The sequence below is a fragment of the Peromyscus maniculatus genome, chromosome 1 (genome assembly GCF_049852395.1).
Source record: "Peromyscus maniculatus bairdii isolate BWxNUB_F1_BW_parent chromosome 1, HU_Pman_BW_mat_3.1, whole genome shotgun sequence".
NCBI lineage: Eukaryota > Metazoa > Chordata > Mammalia > Rodentia > Cricetidae > Peromyscus > Peromyscus maniculatus.
The window spans coordinates 100682757-100704207 of NC_134852.1; the positions used below are offsets into that span (position 1 = coordinate 100682757).

At 43.5% G+C, this 21451-nt stretch overlaps 1 protein-coding gene across 3 annotated transcripts in view; it reads left to right on the forward strand.

Moving 5' to 3' along the window:
• Positions 1 to 434: 434 nt before the first annotated feature.
• Positions 435 to 21451, forward strand: part of Me3 (malic enzyme 3) — a 203086-nt gene continuing 182069 nt past the window's right edge. Inside the window, exons 1-2 of one of the 3 annotated variants that reach the window (XM_076546846.1) lie at positions 435 to 475; positions 3417 to 3620. In XM_076546846.1, the coding sequence (XP_076402961.1) occupies positions 3438 to 3620 (183 nt within the window). In that variant the 5' untranslated portion in view covers positions 435 to 475; positions 3417 to 3437. Of the gene's footprint in view, positions 3066 to 3150; positions 3621 to 21451 lie in introns of those variants that run through there. The other 2 variants (XM_042279117.2, XM_042279113.2) reach the window with 2 other exon arrangements.

The window sequence follows — 21451 nt, forward strand, 5'->3', positions numbered from 1 at the left end:
TAACTGTCTTTCTCTCAAGGCCGCCGACCACAGTTATCTCTCTCAAGGCTGGCCATAGCTATCTCTGTCAAGGCCGGGTGGCTGGCTACGGCTGTGAACTCCTGTTTTTCTGATTCCTTTAGAATGGCGTTTCTTAGGCTAAGTTATGGGGGGGGAGCATTTCATTGGCCCAAAGCCCCATGTCCTCATAATGGAGCGGGGGTCTTTCAAAAGTACAGCCAAGTGCAGACCCTTCCAAACACCTGGTAAACATGCCTGTGGCCGAATCATCTCCTTATGCAGCCCTGCTGGGTAAAGCAAGCCCAGATTCTCTGACCTTGAGTAAGGTCTCACTAGAAAGCCTCTGTGGGTCTCCACAGTTAGGGTTTTTTGCTGTTGTTTTGTTCTTTTTTTTTTTTTAATGGAATTGGAAAAGTTCTAGAATGTTCCCTTGCTTCTAAACTTTGTCTCTGAAATCTTGTGTTCATCTTGAAAGGTAAGGCGGTTACTATAAAGCTGAGCTAGAACCCACAGAGCAGTTATAGATGCCAGTTTCCAAGCCTATCCTGTATGCCAAGCTCCTCATCACAAAATGAGTATTATATCTAGACTGTACTTTTTAGTACAGTCAGCCCCTAAAAACAGTTCTTAGTTTCTTCCTTATAGTAATAGACTCCCCGGATGAGCCTCAGTAAAGCATATATGCTTTTATGGCAGACAACAGTTTCCAGACTTCCTCAGAAATCAATGTGATTATGTGATGTACTTCCCCCCTTCAAAAAAAAAAAAAGAAAAAAGAAAAAACTGAGCAGATGCCAACTGACTGCTCATCCATCCCATTCCCCTTGGGGAGAACCACTCTTTCCCATTCCTCTCTGCCTTTTCACAGGGAAGAAATGGGATACTGAAGTGGGGTTAGCGCTCCTATGGAGCACACCAAATCACCTTGGGAGGACTGCAACAGCAGGATCTGTATCCTGAAGAAAACAGGGCCTGAGAACTCACCTTCTCTTGCCATTGGCACATTACTGTAACCAATACGATAACATTGTTAGAGCTGTGACTAGGCCGAGGGTATCAGCCAGCGGTTATGAAACATGAAAGACTTTCAAGCAAACTTTATAAGCTTCAGTGAATTGATAGTGTAAAAAATTACATGTACTTGTTTGAACCCTTCCGTTATTTGCATCTTTGTTTCTAGCTGGCTTTCAAAAGACTGGGTTTACACCCAAGCAAGGGTGTAAAAAAGATCATTGTGTTGAACAAGGGCATACTCACTGAACAGCTTCTAGTGATTTGCTCTTTAGTCACTACTGAAGAAGGAAACACGCATATGAAATCTCTGTCCTTAAGATGTTTGATGGTGATATATGCAAATATAAAAAACATTAAAAGAAGTTGGTGCTCTTGGTTACAGACTGTAAAAGCTCTAACTCAAATTTGCTTTATTAATTAAAATACCACTGATAGGCTTGTGGAAACATCCAGCCTAAGAATAATCCTAACCAGGTATTTAACCTCTACTGGCTGAGACTCTGTGGATGGGACCTGAAAAATCTGTACTGTTGACCCTGCTTCTGTCCTTTCAACAAGAAATCCTGATATCGCTCTAAGAAGCACTGGTTAATATAGATCTTTCCAACTGCGAACTGGAAATTGGAGCAGAGAAGAGATGGACTTCAAAAGAAGGCCATCATTCTTGAGGAGACGGAATCCTGAGTCCAGGCAGGAGGACTCTGACAGCTCCACCATGCCTGCTTTGCACTTGGGACATGAGAATGGGATGAGGTTTGAAGATGAGTCTGAGAGAAGCACACCTGTCTGTCTGGCAGCCATTCTGAGAGTTGGTAGCCCTGATGAACAGAGTGGTCCCTCACCTTCATTCACCAAACAACTGTTTTTTATTGTACAGAGACATGCCAGGCCCTGAGGACAAGTGGTTACAGGCAAAGACCCTAGCCTAGTGAAGCCTATCTTTAAAGGGTGGGAAGCAGACACTAAGCCGCCAGAACGATGAGCTCATAACTGACTTGTTAATTTATATGTAGGGGGAAACCCTTTTCTTATGCCTCTCCTGGTGATGGCCAACACTGACTGGAATAGCTAGGGTGATGGCCTCCAGGTGGACACATCAGGGGGCAGCCTGAGGGGTGAGATTGCAAGTTGTTTGGAAGGTTGGAGGATGGCATCCCATGCCAAAGCAACAGCAGGTGCAAAGGCCCTCAGGTGGAGGCTGGGGACTGAGTAAGGCGGACAAAGCAAGCAAGAAGAGGAGACCTCAAGGGCAACACAAGGTGAAGGAGGATGAACATGAGAAGTTGGCAGGAGCCAGGCTGTGGTTAACCGAAAGGCCTCCCGAGGACTTGGATGCTATCCCACGCAGAGTAAATAGTTCCTGTAGAAAAAGGCTTTTGACTACTGTGAGGAGGATGTACACGTTTAAATTCAAGGATAGGAGGGCATCAAGGTGCGGGTGTGACCCTAACATCTATGGCCAGCGGCATGGGGTTCCTAAGAGCCCACTTAGGAACTGCTGAAGGACTTTGCGCAAAGCTGGAAGTGGTCTGCACATACACACATGCTCTCAACTGCCGAAAGAAGTGCTTACCATGACTGAGGAAATGGGTGTCAAGTTGTACTTTATTTTATTTAGAGGAATTTATTGAAAAATTGCAGCCACATGCGGCTTATGATTGTTATACTGGACAGCATCCTTGCTCAGGACCAGCTCTAAAGGTGGAAGCGGAAGAGGGAATGCTGATCCTTAAGCGCTCACCCCTCAGTGCAATTCAGTTCTCTCTGGATGGAGAGAGCCAGGGTGAAAAAGTACAAAAGCCTGAGGTGGGAGGAAACTGAGCGTCATCTTGTCTTGTTATGAAGAGCCCCATGTGCATCCTCAAGGGAAGTCTGGTGCCACGAGGGAAGGTTTGGGGACCGCTTTTCCTGAACGCACCAGTCCCCAGTCCCGCGAGCTCGCGCTGCCTGTGCGGTGCAGCCTTTGACAGGAGAGTGACAGGGGACAGTAGCGCCTGGCCCCACCTACCTGCAGTGGGACTGAGTAGGCTTTAGCTTCTCAAGCTAGACAGGTGAGCAGAGGAAGGAGGGACCAAGGCTAACCACAGGGATTGAGAGTGCAGGGACCCCTCAGGGCGCAGTCACCCATTCTCCAGTATGGGGGCGGGGATGGCACGGGCTGTCATCCACACGCACGGGGATCTGCTTTCTGAGCTAGCTTTCGCTTTGCTGGGTGCCGGGTGAGGCTTGGAGCATCTGCAACCTAGCGCAGAGCAGGTGGCCTCGGAGGAGGGGCCGAGGCTGGCGTCTTGAACCCATCGGGAGCCCCCAGCCTCTCCAAGTCCTGACTCAGGCCCCGCGCTCTGCCGGCGCGCAGGACCTGGCTTGGCTAGAGGGCAACCCTGACCTTGGTCTCTCCCTAGTTCCAGATCTGCGCCAGGACCATGGGCGCCGCGCTGGTTACTGGCCCGCGGCTGGCCTCCCTGCCACGCATGGCCTGCGGCACCCTCCGGCGCCAAGCACCCTCCGTTCTTGCCCAGGGCTGCCACTCCAAGTCGGGTCCGCCTCGCCCAGTGCCCCTGAAGAAGCGTGGATACGATGTCACCAGGAACCCTCATCTCAACAAGGTAATGGTCCGGGTTTAGAAGGGTAGGACGTTGGATCCTGTGGCTGGAGGGACGGACGCCCCGCCCCCTGGGCCTGGGAAGAAGCCTCTGGCGTCCTTCCAAGGCCCTTCTGGTTTTGCCTAGCGGAGATTGCTCTGTTTGTTTTGGTCTTTTCGTCCCCTTCTCTCTCCCTTTTGACACGGAGAGAGGTGACAGGTTATGCGGACTTTAATTTCTTCAGCAAAACCAGTACAGACCCAGTGAAGGTTTGCAATGATTCCTCTGACCTAGATCGAGTCAGATTTCCAGCCGATCTTGAGGACAGTTCCTTTGACCTCCAGGAATTAAAGTTCCTGTATCTGTTAGAGATTTCTTAGGAATATTGCAAGGTTTAAAAGGAAAATGGAGGCAGAGTTCTTAGCGCAGACTCGGGCACCAGTGAGATAAGTATCAGCCAGAGTTATGATGATTGTTTGGGGAACATGAATCTGGAAGACAGGTCTAGAATTATAGAACTTTTAGCACTGGAGGGAATGTCAGAGATCGGAGTTCAAACCGGTCCTGGAACAGGATGTGGAACGAAGGGTCTTGGCTAAGGTGACCAAATACAGATGTCCAGTGCTTTGTCAGCCTCAGCCCACCGCAAACACCTGTGTATTATCCTAAAAATATACCCTCTCCTCTCACACCTGCCCTCGGGAGTTCGAATCTTTGTTTCAGAGGATTTTTGTGAGCCGAGGAAGCCAAGACCAAAGCCAGTCTCACATCCCCACCTCCTCACTTTTAACTAGGAGGCTCAATTTTCTTCAGCCTAAAATGAATGATAGATCCACCATTGCAACCTCATTTGGTTATTGTGAAATTTTTCAAAATCACTGGATTTGAAGTAATATTTTAAACTATAAGAAGTGCTGGCTAAGCAATTACCACAAATAAAAATGTAATAAACCTCATGTAGGAAGTTCTCAAAAAAAAAAAAAAAAACCGTTAAGCTTCTCTGATTGAGGATAGCGAAATTCCAATGAGACAACCTGTAAGGAAACTGTGATTTTAAGGGGTGGGGCCAGTTATGCCATACTATGGATTGTTTCCTGCAGCATTAACAGAAACTAAGGAAAAAGTCTTTTTGCCCAGTCTTCGCCTGTCACACTGACCCCCTGCTCTCCAAAGAGACCTTGACGTCTCTGTACACTGCTCCTTCCAAAGCAGTTGAGGTATTTAGAGCAGTTTGAGTTGCTTTGGTAGAGTTAGAAGGTGCCAACGGCTTTCAGCAAACACAAAGTTCCTTTACAGAAACCAAATCTAAAGGAAGGAGAGACTTGATGGAGGAGCAGGAGGTAACTTCTGAAAGGTTCAGTCATGTTCTGCTCTCTACTCTGGCTTTACAATGTCAACTTCAACAGCAGCCTGTATGTGACTCTGAGTAAGTCACTTCTCACTCCCAGACTCTGCTTGGACTTTCTTCCACTATCCAAGTCAATCACCAGTGACTTAAGCCAATTGGAGCCTCCACTCAGAAAGGAAGATAAGGTTTAGGTAGGGTCACCCACACCTATTGCCTTAGAATAGAAAAGACACATTTCCCCCAAAATAAACCTGTATATCTCGTAAGATATAAGACAGATGGACTCTGGTGGGCAAAATAATCTATTATTACTACAAGCTCCGATTGTTAGAAAATTGCCTTAGATGTATGGGTACATTGCCAACCAGCAGTTATTACTTCATGAGTAGTTAAGAAAATAATGTTTTTCAGTCCTGGGTTTTGGTCCCCTAAAAACATTCTTGTCCCCTATGTAAAGTTCTCTGAGTGACTTGCCTTTCCAAGTAACAAGAATGGAATGTTACTCATAAATACATGCGGCCTGCCATTTGTATAATAGTGTCTTACATCTCTGAAGATGCTTGGCACTGGTGAGAGATGAGGAGGCTAGCTGAAATTCTGCTCAGGGCCACTTGCTTCTCTCTTCTGCAATGAAGAAGCAGTCTTCCAAGGAGCTGCTCACATGCCCCTCTCTCCCCTCGGGTGACCCCAGCATTTGGTGTTTCCAGAGAAGGCTTCAGGATTTCTCTCAGCCAGATGGGATACTTGTGATGAGGTTAAACAGAGCCGCAAGATTACCAAAGGGGGGGGGGGGACAAAGCAAGAACAATAAAATGGGCAGCTTTGAAAGGGCCTTCGGTGCTGTGGTTAGCAGGCTGGTCTGTGGGTGGACTTTTTTCTAGAACGTAGGCTCTTGGAGGACCAAGACTGAAACAGTGTTTTGTGCACCTGTGCCTGGAATGCACAATTGCAGAGAAGTGCCCTGGGGATCTAGCGATTCAGCTCTTGCACTGGGTGTCCATCGCGCTGGGTGTTCCATCTTTGGCAGGTCAGGAAAGGCATGATATTGAACTGGAGGGTAAAAGAGAAGTGGAGCTGTTGAGAGAAGATGGGCTCCTTGCTGGGTGGGGTAGACACTGCTGCTATCATGTGGTCACCGTCTTCTGGACCTGGCGCTGTCAGGTCCTGGCCGTACTATCTGCAGTGGGCCTCGTTGGCTTCTCTGGGGCTGACATAAAGGCCATCCTCATCCATTCCTCACTCTAAATGTGAGCCTCTTGGTATTGTCCTTTTCGCCATTTCCTCTGCCACCGGGCATACTTCTACAATGGCCGACTAGGTTCTTATCCACAGTAGACCATGGTCTTCTTGAGGACAGAGACTGACGTGTCAAATGAAGTTTTCTCTGCTTGATTTGACATTCGGTAACTATTTGCTCTTGAGTTATCTTGAGTCTCGGCGCTTTCCACTCAGTTGTGTTAACATTAACGTGGTAGTGTAACAACCCAGCTCTCATTGACTATGGCCTTTTGTGGAAGCAATATACTGACTTGATCCTAATAGTCCAAGATTTTCAGTCTTCCAACAAAGCAGTCTGTGTTATTTCCTAGGGTGCACCAGCATCCCTTTGACCTAACACCAGCAGTGATTTCTTTTTTCACAATATGTTACTGGACCAGTCACCTGCTTCTTCTGCAGTCTTTTGTTCTTTTGCTTGCTTGTTTTGTTTTTGTTTTTGTTTTTATCTCCTGTGCTTAATGTTTAGGAAAGTAGTGAATAAAATGGATGCTTAAAGCACCGATTGTTGACTGACACATTCCACTTCAGCTACTTCAGAACACAGCAGAAACAGCTTTCCATGCAGACTTGGCATATTTCAGTCCATGAAGGTACGAAGGGTGATCACCCACACTGCAGCAGGGGCTGAGATTCTGGGGACACTCGGGTTTCAGCAGAATCACTTCAGCATTCAGTCGGGGAGGGGGGCCTGTTAGACTCCTACATACACAATTTGTGTTTGAAGTGCCTATTTTATTTATTTATTTATTTATTTTTTTACTTAACAGCGACACAGAACTTGACTTTTCCTCTCCTTGAATGAGGGAAGTATCTCCCCCACAGACTTGCTTCATCCACCATTCAGGAGATGCTGGCTGGGGTGAATGGAGAAGTAGAGGTTTATGGGTGACATGAGTAGTATGTTTTCCTGAGACCTCAGTGTCAGATATGACAGAGAATTGGGCTTGATTGAAAGAGAAACAGTGGATTACTGACTGGCCATGAGTCCCATATGCAGTTGACTCTAGACCCGAGTCTCCAGCTCACTGGTATAGTGAGTAGAAGCTCAAATGCTGTTTGAATATTTCAAGATGAAATGAGCAAAACCAGGTTGAAAGTCAGTCCTTTCCTGTTGAATACTGCCCTGTCTTCAAGGACCTGTTTGATATGTGCTAGAACAGCTGAGAAATGTTAGGACTATGTGCTTAGAACAGCTAGAATTTGTACTAGTTAGACTAGGTCAGGCCAATCTGACAAAGTGAACTGCAAACACAGAGACTGAAACAAGATAGAATTACAGAGCAGATAAACAAGTCTGGATGGGAATTTGTGGGTTGGCATAAAGCTTGACCTTGTCGCTCAGTAATCTTCTCTGTGCCTTTTATGTTTGATGCCCCAAAATGGTGACTCCAGCCATGTCTTTAATTCCATAGACTCCAAGGGCAAGAGGAAACACTGCTTCGAAGGGCACTGCCCAGAAAACTTAACTATCACTTCCACTCCAATCCAGTTGGTTGGAATTTTGTGATATGAACGCTCAGCTGTAACAGAACAGGGGGTGGGGTATGTCTGGCTGGGCACCAATGTTTCCAGTTAAAAATCCTCCACTATTAAAGAAAGGATCTTTGGGGAAACTGTCAGAAAATGTTGGTCTGAAACTTTCATTCTTTTAGTCTGTCAATTTCTCCTCAACCTTTAAAGTCTGTTTCTCCACATCCCCACTAATGCCAGCTTTGTTCCCACATATCTCATCGTGGCTAGCTTCTGTAAGCTAGACATCCATTCTACCATTGAGCTATAGACCTCCTTTGTCTGACTTAAGCTCCATACTGTCAAGGATTCGGGACTGATATATCTCAGGTATTTAGCTCATAGTTAGTAGACAGAAGGTGTGAAGGAGCTAAGTTGTTATCAGACTCATTAGCATCAAAGCTTGATCACTGTCACCCTGACAAGCTACCTGTCTCCAGTAGGCCAATAAAAGATGCAAGTAATAGTGAAAATCAGAGAAGGGATATGTAGAGAATGGCTACACTGGAAAGAGGAACAAATGAACAGACCCAGTGGTACCCTCTGGTCCATGATCCAGATACCGGCAGGAGGTTTGGGTTTAGAAAGAGAGAAAAAGTATAACTCAGCAGCCCTGGGTGAGGCAGGGTCCTGTCTATCATTCCATCACATATACATCACTGTCTCCTGGTCCTCGGTCTGCCCAGCAAGTGGTCAGCACTGGGTGAAATCTCTTGCTAGGAGACAAGCACCCTTCTGGCTGGCACCAGGACCTTAACTTTTTCCTTTCTCAGAATGAGACTTCTTAGAAAATTCTATAATTCCTTGGAATCGATTTTCTCCATATTCTTAATACCCCAAGGAAGAGACTTGAGTGTCTCACTTTAGAAGTTCTGATTATATTATTCCTGCCAAGATGGCTACAAATTAAATGAATCATTCAGAATGACCTCTGCTTGGTTCCCTAAATTCCTCCTTTTCCTTTACCTCTCTTTTTATCAAACAGCTCTTCTTCAGGACATCCCCTCCCCTAAGATCCCTATCACTGATATTGACATGCCCAGTGGAATGGGACAATCTCACACTGGATATCTGGGGAGTGGATCAGAGAAAGGAGGTCCAGCTTCAGTCAGTACCTCCAGTGCCCTTGAATCCTCATCCTCCACTTCTGATGCCTTCACTTCCATCCATGCTGTGACTGACAGAGGAGGCAGAGGGATTCCAGTAGGAATGGAAGCTCTGAGGCAGTGGTTCTCAACCTGTGGGTCATAACCACTTTGGGGGTTGCATCTCAGACATCTTGCATATCAAGTATTTACATTACACTTCATAACAGCCACAAAATTACAGTTATGATGTAGCAATGAAATAATTTTATGGTTGGGGGTCACCACAAAATGAGAAACTGTATTAAAGGGTCACAGCATTAGGAAAGTTGAGAACCACTGGTCTAAGGCATCAAAACTGCAGGACGGGGGTTCAAGGATACCATAGCAAGAGCAGCCTCCCTTCCAAATACCTGAAAATGGAACAAGTATGCGACAGGTTGACAGAGGCTCTGGAAGGAGATTTACTGTTCCCGAAACCTGAAGTTGATTTGCAAAGTGTTTTCTCATAAGCACGTGGCTATAAATAGATGAATCATTCTCTAGAGCACATCGAACATGCGCTAAATGGGCATCTGTATATTCATTATGAAGACCTTCAGAATTTGTTGCCAATGAATTCTTAAGGGGCAATGTACCATGCTAAGCAGACTCTATAGCCATGACTGTTGCTATTGCGAGTCTGGAAAATGGTTTGGCAATAAGCATCTGAAATGCCTGTTTTGTAACAGAGGTTTACTGGGAACTTTGTTTTCTCTCTGCATAGTTCTTTAATGGCCCATTGTCTTTTCAGTTTTAGGTAACAGTTTCTATTGCGGCAGAGTTTCTAGAATTGAGTAAATGACATTCAGCTTAACTTGTAGATGTTGATGCGTCTGGAATGTGTGAAGAAATCTCTCAGTAGTAGTCCCATTTCAATCTTTTATAATTAACCATCTTCTGCTGCCAGCTTTATATGCTGTTGTAAACAGCAATATCTAGATTGTATAAGCAGCTGCATAGATGACAATTCCTTTACAGACACATGTGCTGTCTGGCCCTAACCTGGGCCAACTGGCATCTTCCAAGGTTCGAAGTCTTGGTTGCCATTGGCTTTCGAACACTCTGAGGTTTATGATTTTATTGGTTTTATTTGACTACATTTTTGCCGCTTCTCCCAAAGATTTCTTTGAGTATCTGCTTTCTAAATGCAGTCATACAGCAGGGTGGGAACGTAGCCTTTCGATTTGTTGGTCCTTGCAGGACACTAATGTGAGCACTCTTGTTTGCAGACAGGGATTACAGTTCACTTACAATCCCTCCACTTTGATGTGGAGAAAGTACATTTGGAAGTCCTTTGGGGTGGCATTTGACTGCCTTTCGGAGGCAGAACACAAAGGCGCTCTATGATGGCATGGCGAAAATCCTACAACCGGAGGTGCCGAGGTCAGCCGTTAAAAGCACGCATTCATTTTGGATGCAACGGGTTGCCAGGCAGCCTGGTTAAAACACAGTTCTTAGCGAAAGGACAGAGAAAAGAGGAAAATATACCCAGTCATTTGAGGAGAGGGGTTTTTGATAGAAAGATCATCAGCTTTTGAAGGACTTGAATAAAAGAAAATGAAAGCTGTGTTTGCTTTTACGGTGAGTGGAATCTAGAGGAATAATCCTGTAGGTAGCTGAATGATAGCAACTTGAGATTTTTTTTTTTTTTTTTGTCTCATTTGACGGTTTTGTTTGATTGTGAACTACAGAGCATCCACATGATTTGTCTTGAAACACATTCTGTACAGTGTAGAATTCTGGGGAAAGCAGGCTTTATTGAGTTCTTTTGTGAAATAGAATGCCCTTCTCGTTCACCCAAATAAGCATCTCTTCAGAGCTGTGGGGCTGAGTGGCTTCCTAGGCTGAAATCACCAGGCATACATTGTAGGGAAACTCCAACCTGGTTCATTGTCCCTGTCCCTTCTCCATGTGGTTTTAAGAAAAGCATTGGTGATTCCAGTTTAGATGCCTATTGTGCCAATTTTCCTTTAGTATTGTTATGGAGGGGATTCAGACAACCATTATAACAGCTAACAGTTTCAGGAGATATATTGTATCCAGAATTCTTCTAAGCAGTTTATATAGGTACTAACTCATTTATTGCATTATCTCAACCTTTTGAGGTATACATTGTTATTATTCTTATGTTACAGATGGGGGAGGGAGCATGAAATGAGTAACCAACTGCCCCATACTCTGTCTGTTCAGTAAGGCGCAATGGTACTTACAACCAGGCAATCTAGTTTTAGGGCCACACCTGCACCCAATGTGTGCACTAGACTCAGAATACAAGATCCCTCTTACTTGGTACTTACTGTATGCAGCCTGATGAGCTGTGGCCTTCCCATGGTAATAACTAAGGTAGTCCTTGTTCCCTTATGTGGCCACTAGGTTGTGATTACTTCTACTTGCTTGGTTCAAATCAGGAAATCCTGAAGTTGGAGGGGGCTTTAAATATCACTAAGAGTCTTCTACTCACTCTTAAAGTATGTGTAATTCTGCTCAAACTCATTGTTTACATATTAGATTCATCAGTAGCCATTTTATGAGTCCCTACTCCACTTTAAGCAGTGGGTAAGTCATGGTAAATAGAGCACTTGTGAGGAGCTTACAGTGTAAGACAGGTGCAGGTGAGGACCAGGGAGGATCCGTATACAGTTTCAGTTTGCTGGGTAATGAGAAGGGCATCTGGACAGACTATGAAAAAGCGTGTAGCCATGCTTTCATAGCAGTGTTTTGGGGACTTGTATGAATGGATGCCTTGGAGTTGGCAGGTGAAAGTGATGGAGGGGAGGCTGGTTAAATGAAACCGTAAGAGGCTGGCCATCTATTACTGTTGAGATGGAATGGACAGAAACTGAGTAGTCTGTAATGGGCCTTATTTTAAGTGAACTGTGCAACATTATTGTAACAGTTGCTTTCCTCACAGCTGTGATAAAAGACCTGTTAAGAATCAGCTTAATGAAAGAAGGGTTTATTTGATCTTACAGTTCAAGGGGATGTAGTCCATCATAGTGGGGAAAGGGTAGCCAATGAACGGGGGCAATTAGTCACATTGCATCCATATTCAGGAAGCAGGAGAGAACAGGAAGTGGAGCCTGGCTATAACATCTCAAGGCTTACCTACTATGACCCACTTCCTCCACTGAGGCCCCACCCCTTAAACATGCCACAGTCTTCCCAAACACCACCAGCTGGAGATGAAATGTTCAAATACATGAGCCCATGGGGAACAAAACCATCACAATTATAAAACCTCTAATTTGACAAATAGAGTTAACGTCTCCAGCCCTTGGATCCGGCCTTTGCACTTATTTGCTTGTTTGTTTATTGTTGTTGCTTTTACAGTGCACCAAGATGGAAGTACCATTTACATCAGGCACTTATCAAAATCTTCAGCACACTTCAGGACTCGGCATCTCTTCTGCCACACCCCTTTCCTTGTTAGTGCCACTTGGGAGCCATTTGTTCATCCTGTGCATTCCTTCAACATTTAGTGTATGTAGGTGGTACTAGCGCTTTTCCAGTTTGGTCTCAGTGTTCACTTATTAGTCATGTGTCTGTCTCCATAAATTCGCACTATATTTAGATCCAGGGTATTTTCTTAGACATACATAGCCAGTCACAGCGTACACTCAAGAGCACATTCAACAGATCAGAAACAACAAGGATGAATACAAATAATACACCAACTGCTCTCTTTCAGATTTTCTGAGAAAAAAAATAGTGAAAAACTTGATTTGAAAATATAAATTATTTTTAGATTTATCCATGGGACTTGGAGAATTTTAAATACAACAGCTAAAGAATACCATCTTTATGGTGAGATTATTTGTCTCCGGGGCTGATGCAAAGACGTTAGCTATGCCGTAACTAGCAACAGGCTCAAGGACTTTGGAGGTAAAGGAAAACAATCAGCTGGAATCAGCTATGTTTGACCCATCAAGAAGTATCACCTGTAATCAGGTATTGGGCAGCAGAACACATAGCCTGAAATCTAGGGAACTTGGGATCTGAAATTCCCATGCTTTCCAATATGGTTTGAGTACATTCCTTGAAGATTCATATGACTAAATGTAATTATTATATTCAGAGAGTAGATACTTAGTGCCTTAGTTAGGGTTTCTATTGCTACCACAAAAAATCATGACCAAAACGCAAATTGGGGAGGAAAGGGTTTATTTGGCTTACACTTCAACATTGCTGTTCATCACTGAAGGACGTCAGGACAGGAACTCAAACAGGGCAGGAGCACAGAGGCAGGAGCTGATGCAGAGGCCATGGAGGGGAGCTGCTTACTGGCTTGCTTCCCTTGGCTTGCTTAACCTATCTTCTTAGAGAACCCAGGACCAGCAGCCCAGGAATAGCACCACTCACCATGGACTGGGCCCTCCTCCATTGATCACTAATAGAGAAAATGCTTTACAGCTGGATCTCATTGAGGCATTTCCTCAACTGAGGCTCCTTCTTCTGATGATTCTAACTTGTGTTAAGTTGACACACAAAACCAGCCAGTACACTTATGATATCAAAAGGTAGGGACATTGAGGGGTGACTAGGATTAGATAAGACCATCATGGTGGAGCTCACAGAACTGAATACTGATGCTTCATAAGAAGATGGGATACAAACACTTGCAAGTGCATGCATATAGGCTCATGCGCGCGCACACACGCACATGCACACACACATAAACACACACAGAGTCTCTTGCCACATGATGCCTTATGCTACATGGGGACCAATTTAGTAAGAAATCCATTACCATATATGACCCCTAGATGTTGGAGCCAAAATAAAACTCCATAAAGTCATATGTACCCAGCCTACAGTATTTAGGTGTAGCGATTAAAAATGGACTAAAACAATTCTAACCCCAGCCCTGCCATTTACTACATTGAGGGCCTTTGAAAAGCTCTTATTCAAGACTGTTTCCTCATCTATGATGGGAACAACAGTAAAACATAACCTCTTGATAGGCTGTCCTAATGATTAAATCAAACAACATATCTAAAGTGCATCGTAAGCCTTCAATTAATTCTCAGTTAACCCATTTCTAACATTTCTACACAGTGCAAGCTCTCTGTGCACCACAGACATCAAAAGACTCTGTGTAGAGCATCTGTCCAGAAGGAGAGGGGAAGGGGAAGGCTTAAGCACCAAACCCATTCTCGTGGATGTGAGAGACCTGCTAGAAGAGGAGTGGGGCAGGGAAGGGGCAGGCTAGGAGAGACCATTCACTGATAACTTCTTTGTGCTTTGTGGAGCCTGTGTCTCCATAAACTAGACATTTGTCTGAAGGAAACTGAGGTAAGAATGTCTCTAGAAGTAGAAATCCGAGTGTCCCTCCAATAGATGTTCTGGAAATTGAGTCTGGTGTTGAAGATGCTGCTGCCACGAGCAATCTCAGAACTGTGATCGCAATGTTTTGGCACATAATAACCAGAATTTTAAAAAACTAACTCAAAATTTAAAAGTTCAAATTTAGGTGGATCTCTGTTTCATCGTTGCGATAACATTCCCAGTCTCAGGAGATTGTAACAGTAAGACAGCAGATAAGAGAATGTTTATGATTGACAGTTTAGAGACATGAAAGCCAGAACATTGCCTCAGACTCATATAAATATAGCCCAGCCGGCCCAACTTACCTTGCTAACACAGGGAATTTGGGGATCGTTCCATCCCAGGAGAATCTACATATGCTCTGCTGTAGATAGTAAAACTCATTCTCTCTCTCTCTCTCTCTCTCTCTCTCTCTCTCTCTCTCTCTCTCTCTCTCTCTCTCTCTCGTGTGTGTGTGTGTGTGTGTGTGTGTGTGTGTGTGTGTGTGTGTGTGTAAGTGTGCATTTTCCTTTGTTAGAATTCAGGATGAACATTTTCTGAAAAGAGTAGGTGATCATCTCACCCAGCATGTTGTGTTTGGAAAGAAACTGTGCTAGCATCATATATCATTTTACAGATAAAGTTCTAGCATTAGGTGAGTCCATATTCATCTTGCCTAGGGTATGAGTAGTGGATGGGGACACAAGTTATAGCTACCTCTTTCTCTTTTTTAATCTCTTTCTCTCTGTGTGTCTCTCTGTCTCTGTCTCTGTCTCTCTCTCTCTCTGTGTATGCATGTGTGTATGTGTACATATGTGTATGTGTGAGGGGGCTATATGAACATGTGTGTGAAGGCCAAAGGTTAACACTTGGTGTCTTCAATTCACTATACCTGATTTTTTGAGGAGGGTCCCTCATTGACTTCACTCATTCCAGTAGACCAGCTGGACAGGAAGCCCAGGAATGCCCCTCTCTCTCCCTCCCTAGCACTGGAATTATAGGTGTGCATCCATGTGCTTGACATTTTTATATGACTTCTAGGGATCAAATCCATACCCTCTCCTTAAAAAAGTAGCAGTTTGCCTGCCATTTATAAATACCACCTTGAACCAAGTCTTTGTTGACATATATAGGAGTACTTTCTAGCCTTCATTTCCAAAGAAAGTACATTACTATTAATCATTGCCATATACTTCAGACTGAAGCACCTGCTGATGTAACACTTGCTGACACTCCTCTGAGTTCATTCTGATGAGTGAGCATGTTCCCAACTGCAACTTCTTTCTATGCTTCTATTTTCCTTCGCAGTAACGTGACCTAAGAGACAGGCCACAAACTCCTGGCAGAAAGCTGAGCCCTTATGTCAGACTCTCCTTTCTTATCTCTTTCATTTTATTTTTGGTCTCTTCTAGCCCATCGTTATTTGTTTTGACTGGTAAAAACCATTTGAGGTCACAAGGACAGCAAATAGCAACACAGCTGCTGCTGGATGAAACAGGAGGAGGCACGGTTGGTGTTGAGAAAAACCCATTAACAGCCATTTTTAGAAACAGGCTTTGAAATCCATCCATCGGAGTTAAAACATTCTCCCCTGCTCTTACAAGAGTGGGAGGCAGCTTCTGTTTGCGTGTCTGTGAAGCCTCAGACACTGCCTAAGACTTGTGGGAAAGTCTGACTTAGGTGCTGATGATGGAAGGAGAGAACTGACTGCCTCCAGTTGTCTTTCGATCACTACCTGTGTGCCATGGGATGCATGTACATATAGACAGGCACACATGCGTGCGCGCATGCGCGCGCGCGCGCACACACACACACACAAATAAAAAAAAGTAAATGAGAGAGAGGGGAGAGAGAATTAAGGAGGGTGTGTGTGTGCCTGTCTAGGGATAAGAGATAGCCTTCAAAGCCACATGCTCAGTGACCTCCTTCTTCAACTAGGCCCAACCTCCTAATAGACAATTCAGCTATGAATTTCATCGATAATGAATAAATTAATTGATGGATGAATCCATTGATGAAATTACTTCTCAATAGTGCCATCAGCAGGACACCAATCCTTCAATACATGAGCCTGGGGAGAAGTACTTCATATCTAAACCATAACATGTAGGGAAAATAATAAAGAATTCCCTTCAGACAGCAAGGGCGAGCTTCTGAAAGAAGTAATAGTTAATAAGAGATCAAAAAAAAAAAAAAAGAAAGAAAGAAAGCCAATCAAAAGAGGAGCCAGGATTAATTTTGTGTGGGCAGAAGCAGCAGTTCCTATAGAGTCTGGAAGTACCAAGTGACTTCACGTGGCAGGTTCTGAGAAATAACAATAGACAGGCCAGTAAGAGTATGATGAGAAAGGGGGAAACTATATAAGATCAGGGTGGAGAAGACTGGCACGTATGGGATGTGGGCTAGGAGTCCTTGCTATAAAACAAGAGTTACTAAATGCTTCTAGTCAAGGAGGAGCATGATATGATTTATACTAATAAAAGGTTTTCCTAGTTGCTGTGTGGAGACAGATTGGGCGATGGCAAGGGAGGGAGAAGAAGAACTCTGTAGAGACCAGGGCAGTTCCAGAAGCAAGAGAGGGTGGGGACTGCAATGTGGGATGTCAAGAAGAAAGGAGTGGTTGGATTAGAAATAGAGTTGGAAGGTAGAACAGATAGGGCAAAGCCCTGTGTCCTAATTCACCAGGATTTGATCTGTATTTTCCCTCCTCACACCCCTCAATCCCCACACAGTAACCACTACCATTTATTGTAGTTACTTCTCTTCTTTTATCAACATACGTAGCTCATCATAATAATACATAATCGTACATTTGTTTTTAATTCTGGCTTACAGTTTATGAAGGGATTGCTGACTGGTCAATTCATTTGATTCTTACAGAAGTGCCTCTGAGTAAGGTGTTATGACCCTTGCTTTCTAGGGAAGACATTAGGATCCAGAAGACTGAGATGCCCCTTGTGTGACTTTCCTGGTGAGAAGTGAAAGAAAATCTAGTCATTCCAGTGTCTTAGTTACTTTTCTATTTGCTGTGATAAAACATCACGACCAAGGCAACTTATAAAAGAACGTGTTTAATTGGGCTTATGATTCTAGGGAGATAGAGTCCATGATAATAGAATGAAGGCATGGCAGCAGGAACAGCTTAGAGCTCACATCTTGATCCACAGTCAGGGGGTAGATAACACACCCAAAATAGCATGAGTCTTTCAAAACTACAAGTCCACCCCTAGTGATGCACCTCCTCCAGCAAGTCCACACCTCCCAATCTTCCCAAACAGTTCTACCTATTTTCAAATATGTGAGCCTACAGGGACCACTTCACTCAACCTACCACTCTTCAGATACAGCACTAATGACAGACCAAAGAAATGATTTCACCTAAGCCTCGCTTAGCGAATCAGTGAGTTTATTGGGGTTACTTACAGAAGCATGAGTGAGGGTCTAATTATAGGAATGATTACCATCAAAACAACCATGGAAAAGAAAAAACCAAACTTAAGTTCTAAGTCTTTAAAGGAGGGTCTGACATGAAAGTTCAGTTTTCTGATAGTTGGTGGACTGTCATTGAGATCACATTACTGCAAAGAAAAACAGAAGCATGGGAAGATAAACATGTTAAAAAAAAAAAACTAGAGGAGCAAGGATGCTTCAAAGGCAGCTGCATCATTAAAAAGCCCACCCCAGAATGGGTGATGACTCATAACAGCCACGTCCCTGCACCACTTTCAGGCAGCTTGGCAAACCAGAGACTCTCTTTCCCCAGTAATTATTTACTATTTATACCATCATGGGAAGGGACCTTGTGAATCTTATAAATTTCAGGAACTTTCTGAGCCTTGTAGGTTTCATTTAGTTCTTGAATCTTCTGAGCCTCACTTCCATCTAGGAGAAAAGGTTTCAATTTGAAAGAAATAGCTCTCCAATAGCCCTGATGTCCCAGAAAATAAGGCAAGATTCAACTCCAGATTTCCTGAGACCATTTGCTGATAGATTCAACAATCACCTGTGGACCACTTGCTATATTACCAGCACTGTGCTGGGTTCATGGTGGTTAGTCTCAAGGAGCTTGGAATTCAGGGAAGAAATACCCTTGCAAGCCCATAAAGCTATATATGATGTGTTTCGTGTTATATTAAAGGTATATAATTAATAATGTGTCCAAGTAACTTTTATGTTGGTAGTAGAAATAGTAAGTAGGTTTCTTAAAGTGGGTAACTTTTGGTCATCATGTTAAATTAAATAATTTTTTTACATTGAGAAAAAGGAAAATTCTCTTTCAGATCCCTTTCCTGAGGTGACATTTCATTTCCTGGTGTTCTAGTACTCAAATTTGAAAGGTATCTAGGAATTCCCTAGACAGACAGGATCAGGGGAAGATGTTCCAAGGCAGTATAAGTCCATGGTGTGAGAGAAAATGAGTGACTCCAGACAGAGGAAAGAGTGTGGAGATCAAGATATAGAGGAGTCCAGAGCCAACACTGTCTGGGTGAATAGTTTGACCTTAGCCCCGAAGGTGAGGAGGGACACTATACCAGGCTTTTTCCTTTAAGTCACCAACCAGCTTCCAAATCATGACCCAGAGACTTATTGTTAGTTTTGAATGTTCGCCCTAGCTTAGGCAGGTTTCTGGCTAGCTCTTTTAACTTAAATTAACATGTTTCTCTTTCTCTCCCTTTTGCCTTGGGGTTTATTACCTTTCTTACTTCTGTGTATCTTACTTTCACTGCTTCTCTGTGTCTGCCTGGCTTCTCGCCCCTGGCATCTCCCTTCTTCTCTTCTCATTCTTCTCTCATCTTTCTTCCACCCTAGATTTCTCCCCCTATTTATTCTCTCTGCCTGCTAGCCCTGCCTATCCTTTCTCTTGCCTAACTATTGGCTGTTCAGCTCTTTTTTTAGACCAATCAGGTACCTTAGGCAGGCAAGGTGAAACAGATGCAACGCACCTTTACATAATTAAACACACCTCCTTACATCATTAAACAAATGCAGCATAAATGAAAGTAATATGCCTTTACACAGTTAAAGTAGTATTCTGCAACATAAATAAATGTAACACATCTTTGCCTAGCTAAAATAATGTTCCACAACAGGACACTAGCAGATGGCCCCACTGGATCTGAGCTTTAGACATATCATCTGGCTCCAGGTAAAAGAGTAAAATCACAGAAACTAGTTGCAAAGGGATTCAGTCCCCATGAGGAAAATGAGGATCTGATGTGACTGATGATGAGGGAGACACAGATGTGAGAGCTGAAGAAGCAAGAAACTGGTTCCTTTTCAGAATTCTGTGAGCTCCATGATAGCAAGTCTAAGAGTCATTGCTAATATTCAGGAAAAAGTGGAAACCTCATATTTATCCAGCATAGATTTACACTGCTTAACCAGGATGTTACATTTCTATGCCTTTGCCTAGAGAATTAAAGAAAATAAAACCATAGTTAATGCCAGAGTCAGAAGTTCTGCTTGTCAGTCATGAAGCCTTAAATATTAGAAAGTAAGTTGGTTAGGAATAAATGCAAGATCTTTCAAAATATACATTTCCTCATGGTATTATTTGAAACTGTAAAAATGTGAAGGATGATGGGGCTAGGCTCTTTTGAATGTTTGTTATAAATGCTGATGTCCTTGCCTTTTATCTAACTACCTGTCCTTGTTCTGGTTCTGTTTTCATAAAGCAACATTCTGGTTTTGATTTTGTCTCCAAGAGTGTAGGGAAGGTTGCCAATTGCAGTGCATGGCTGCATTAGCTGGTATTTTCAGCCTCCTATACAGTAACTGGTTCCGATGTCCACATCACAAACACATAGTGACACTCTACTTCAACAGCTCGAAGAACTCAAAAAACTTCCTTCTTTTTCTCAAGTTCCTGGAGAAAAAAGTAACTCCTTTCACTGAAAATAAAGGGCTAGAGAGACAGCTGGCTTGAGAAAGTACTTGGGGTGCATGAGGACCTGAGTTCAATCTCCAGAACCCATATTAAAAGAAAAGGCCCAGTGTAGTGGTGTGCTCTTGTAGACCCAGCAATGGGAAGGCTAAGACAGGAGAATCTCTGGGGCTCTATGGCCATCTAGCCGAATGTGATAGGTGAGCTCCAGGCCAGTAAAAGACCCTGTCTCAAAACACAAGATGGATGACACCCAAGGAATGATACTCAAAGTTGGCTTCTAGCCTACATCCACACCCACCCCCCACCCACCCCACACACACAGAGTCCCCCCCACACACCCCCAAACACGCACAAACACACATATAGACATCCACATGCATATACACAGTTTCCTCCCCCAACACCCGCCCCCACACACCTTTACTTTATTTTTTTTTAAAGGACTCGGGTAGAATAAAAAGGATTTAGAGCTCGTGCAATATGAACCTTTCACAAATTGAGGCCTCCATGGGGAAAGTGTTGTCCCTTTCTCCACTGGATTGAAGTTTAGCTTGCCTTTCTCTTTGCCAAGTTCTAGTTTGTCTTTATGAACCACGATTCCTGGAGAATAAAAATAGAAAATCAGAAGCTTGCAGGAATGATTTTCTTGGCTAGTTTTACCAAGTATCAGCTACTTGCCTAAGTTAAAAGCTGCTTAAAGATTTTTTGTAAGTAGAATTTTAAGAGAACAAGCAGTGGAGATACCATTGTAAACCCTCTCCTATTTTTCATGCATTTTTTTTTTTTGGTATTATCTAGGAAAGGTTGTATGTCACATGGTATGATTCTAACCACCATGCCCACACACCATAGAAAGTTCAGCAATGAAACATTTCCCAGAATAAAATACTCTGGTGTTTTCGTCTTATAAGGCTTGTACAACTGTAAAAGACCTTTGGTTTTAAAAATACCATGGGTTCCAAAATCTTTGATAGTGTGTAACTCACTGTAGAATAAGACCATTGTGGTTGACTTTAATTCACCTCCCCTTCAAAAGAAATTTTTATAATGGAATCTAACACTATAAACATTTCATAGCATTGTGACTTCAAAGGAGAAAATCTGTAAGCGTGTTTGCTTCCACTTAGCTGATGGTCTGCAGATCCGAAGGACTCATGGGTCCACTCTGTATGTGGGGAAATGCTTCTTTTATTGCTTGCCTCAGAAGTGTGGCTTCCATCAGCCCGCTCCAAAGGAGATGCTGTACTAACGTTTTGTTCAACAGCCTTCTCTATAGCATTCCCCTTTGTTTTTCTGTATTATAATTCTTTTTATGGTCCATGTTATTTCATTAATTTTACTATTGTTTTCTTATCCAGTGAGTTAAAAGAAAAAAAATTTTTACTTTTGTATTTTCTACTTG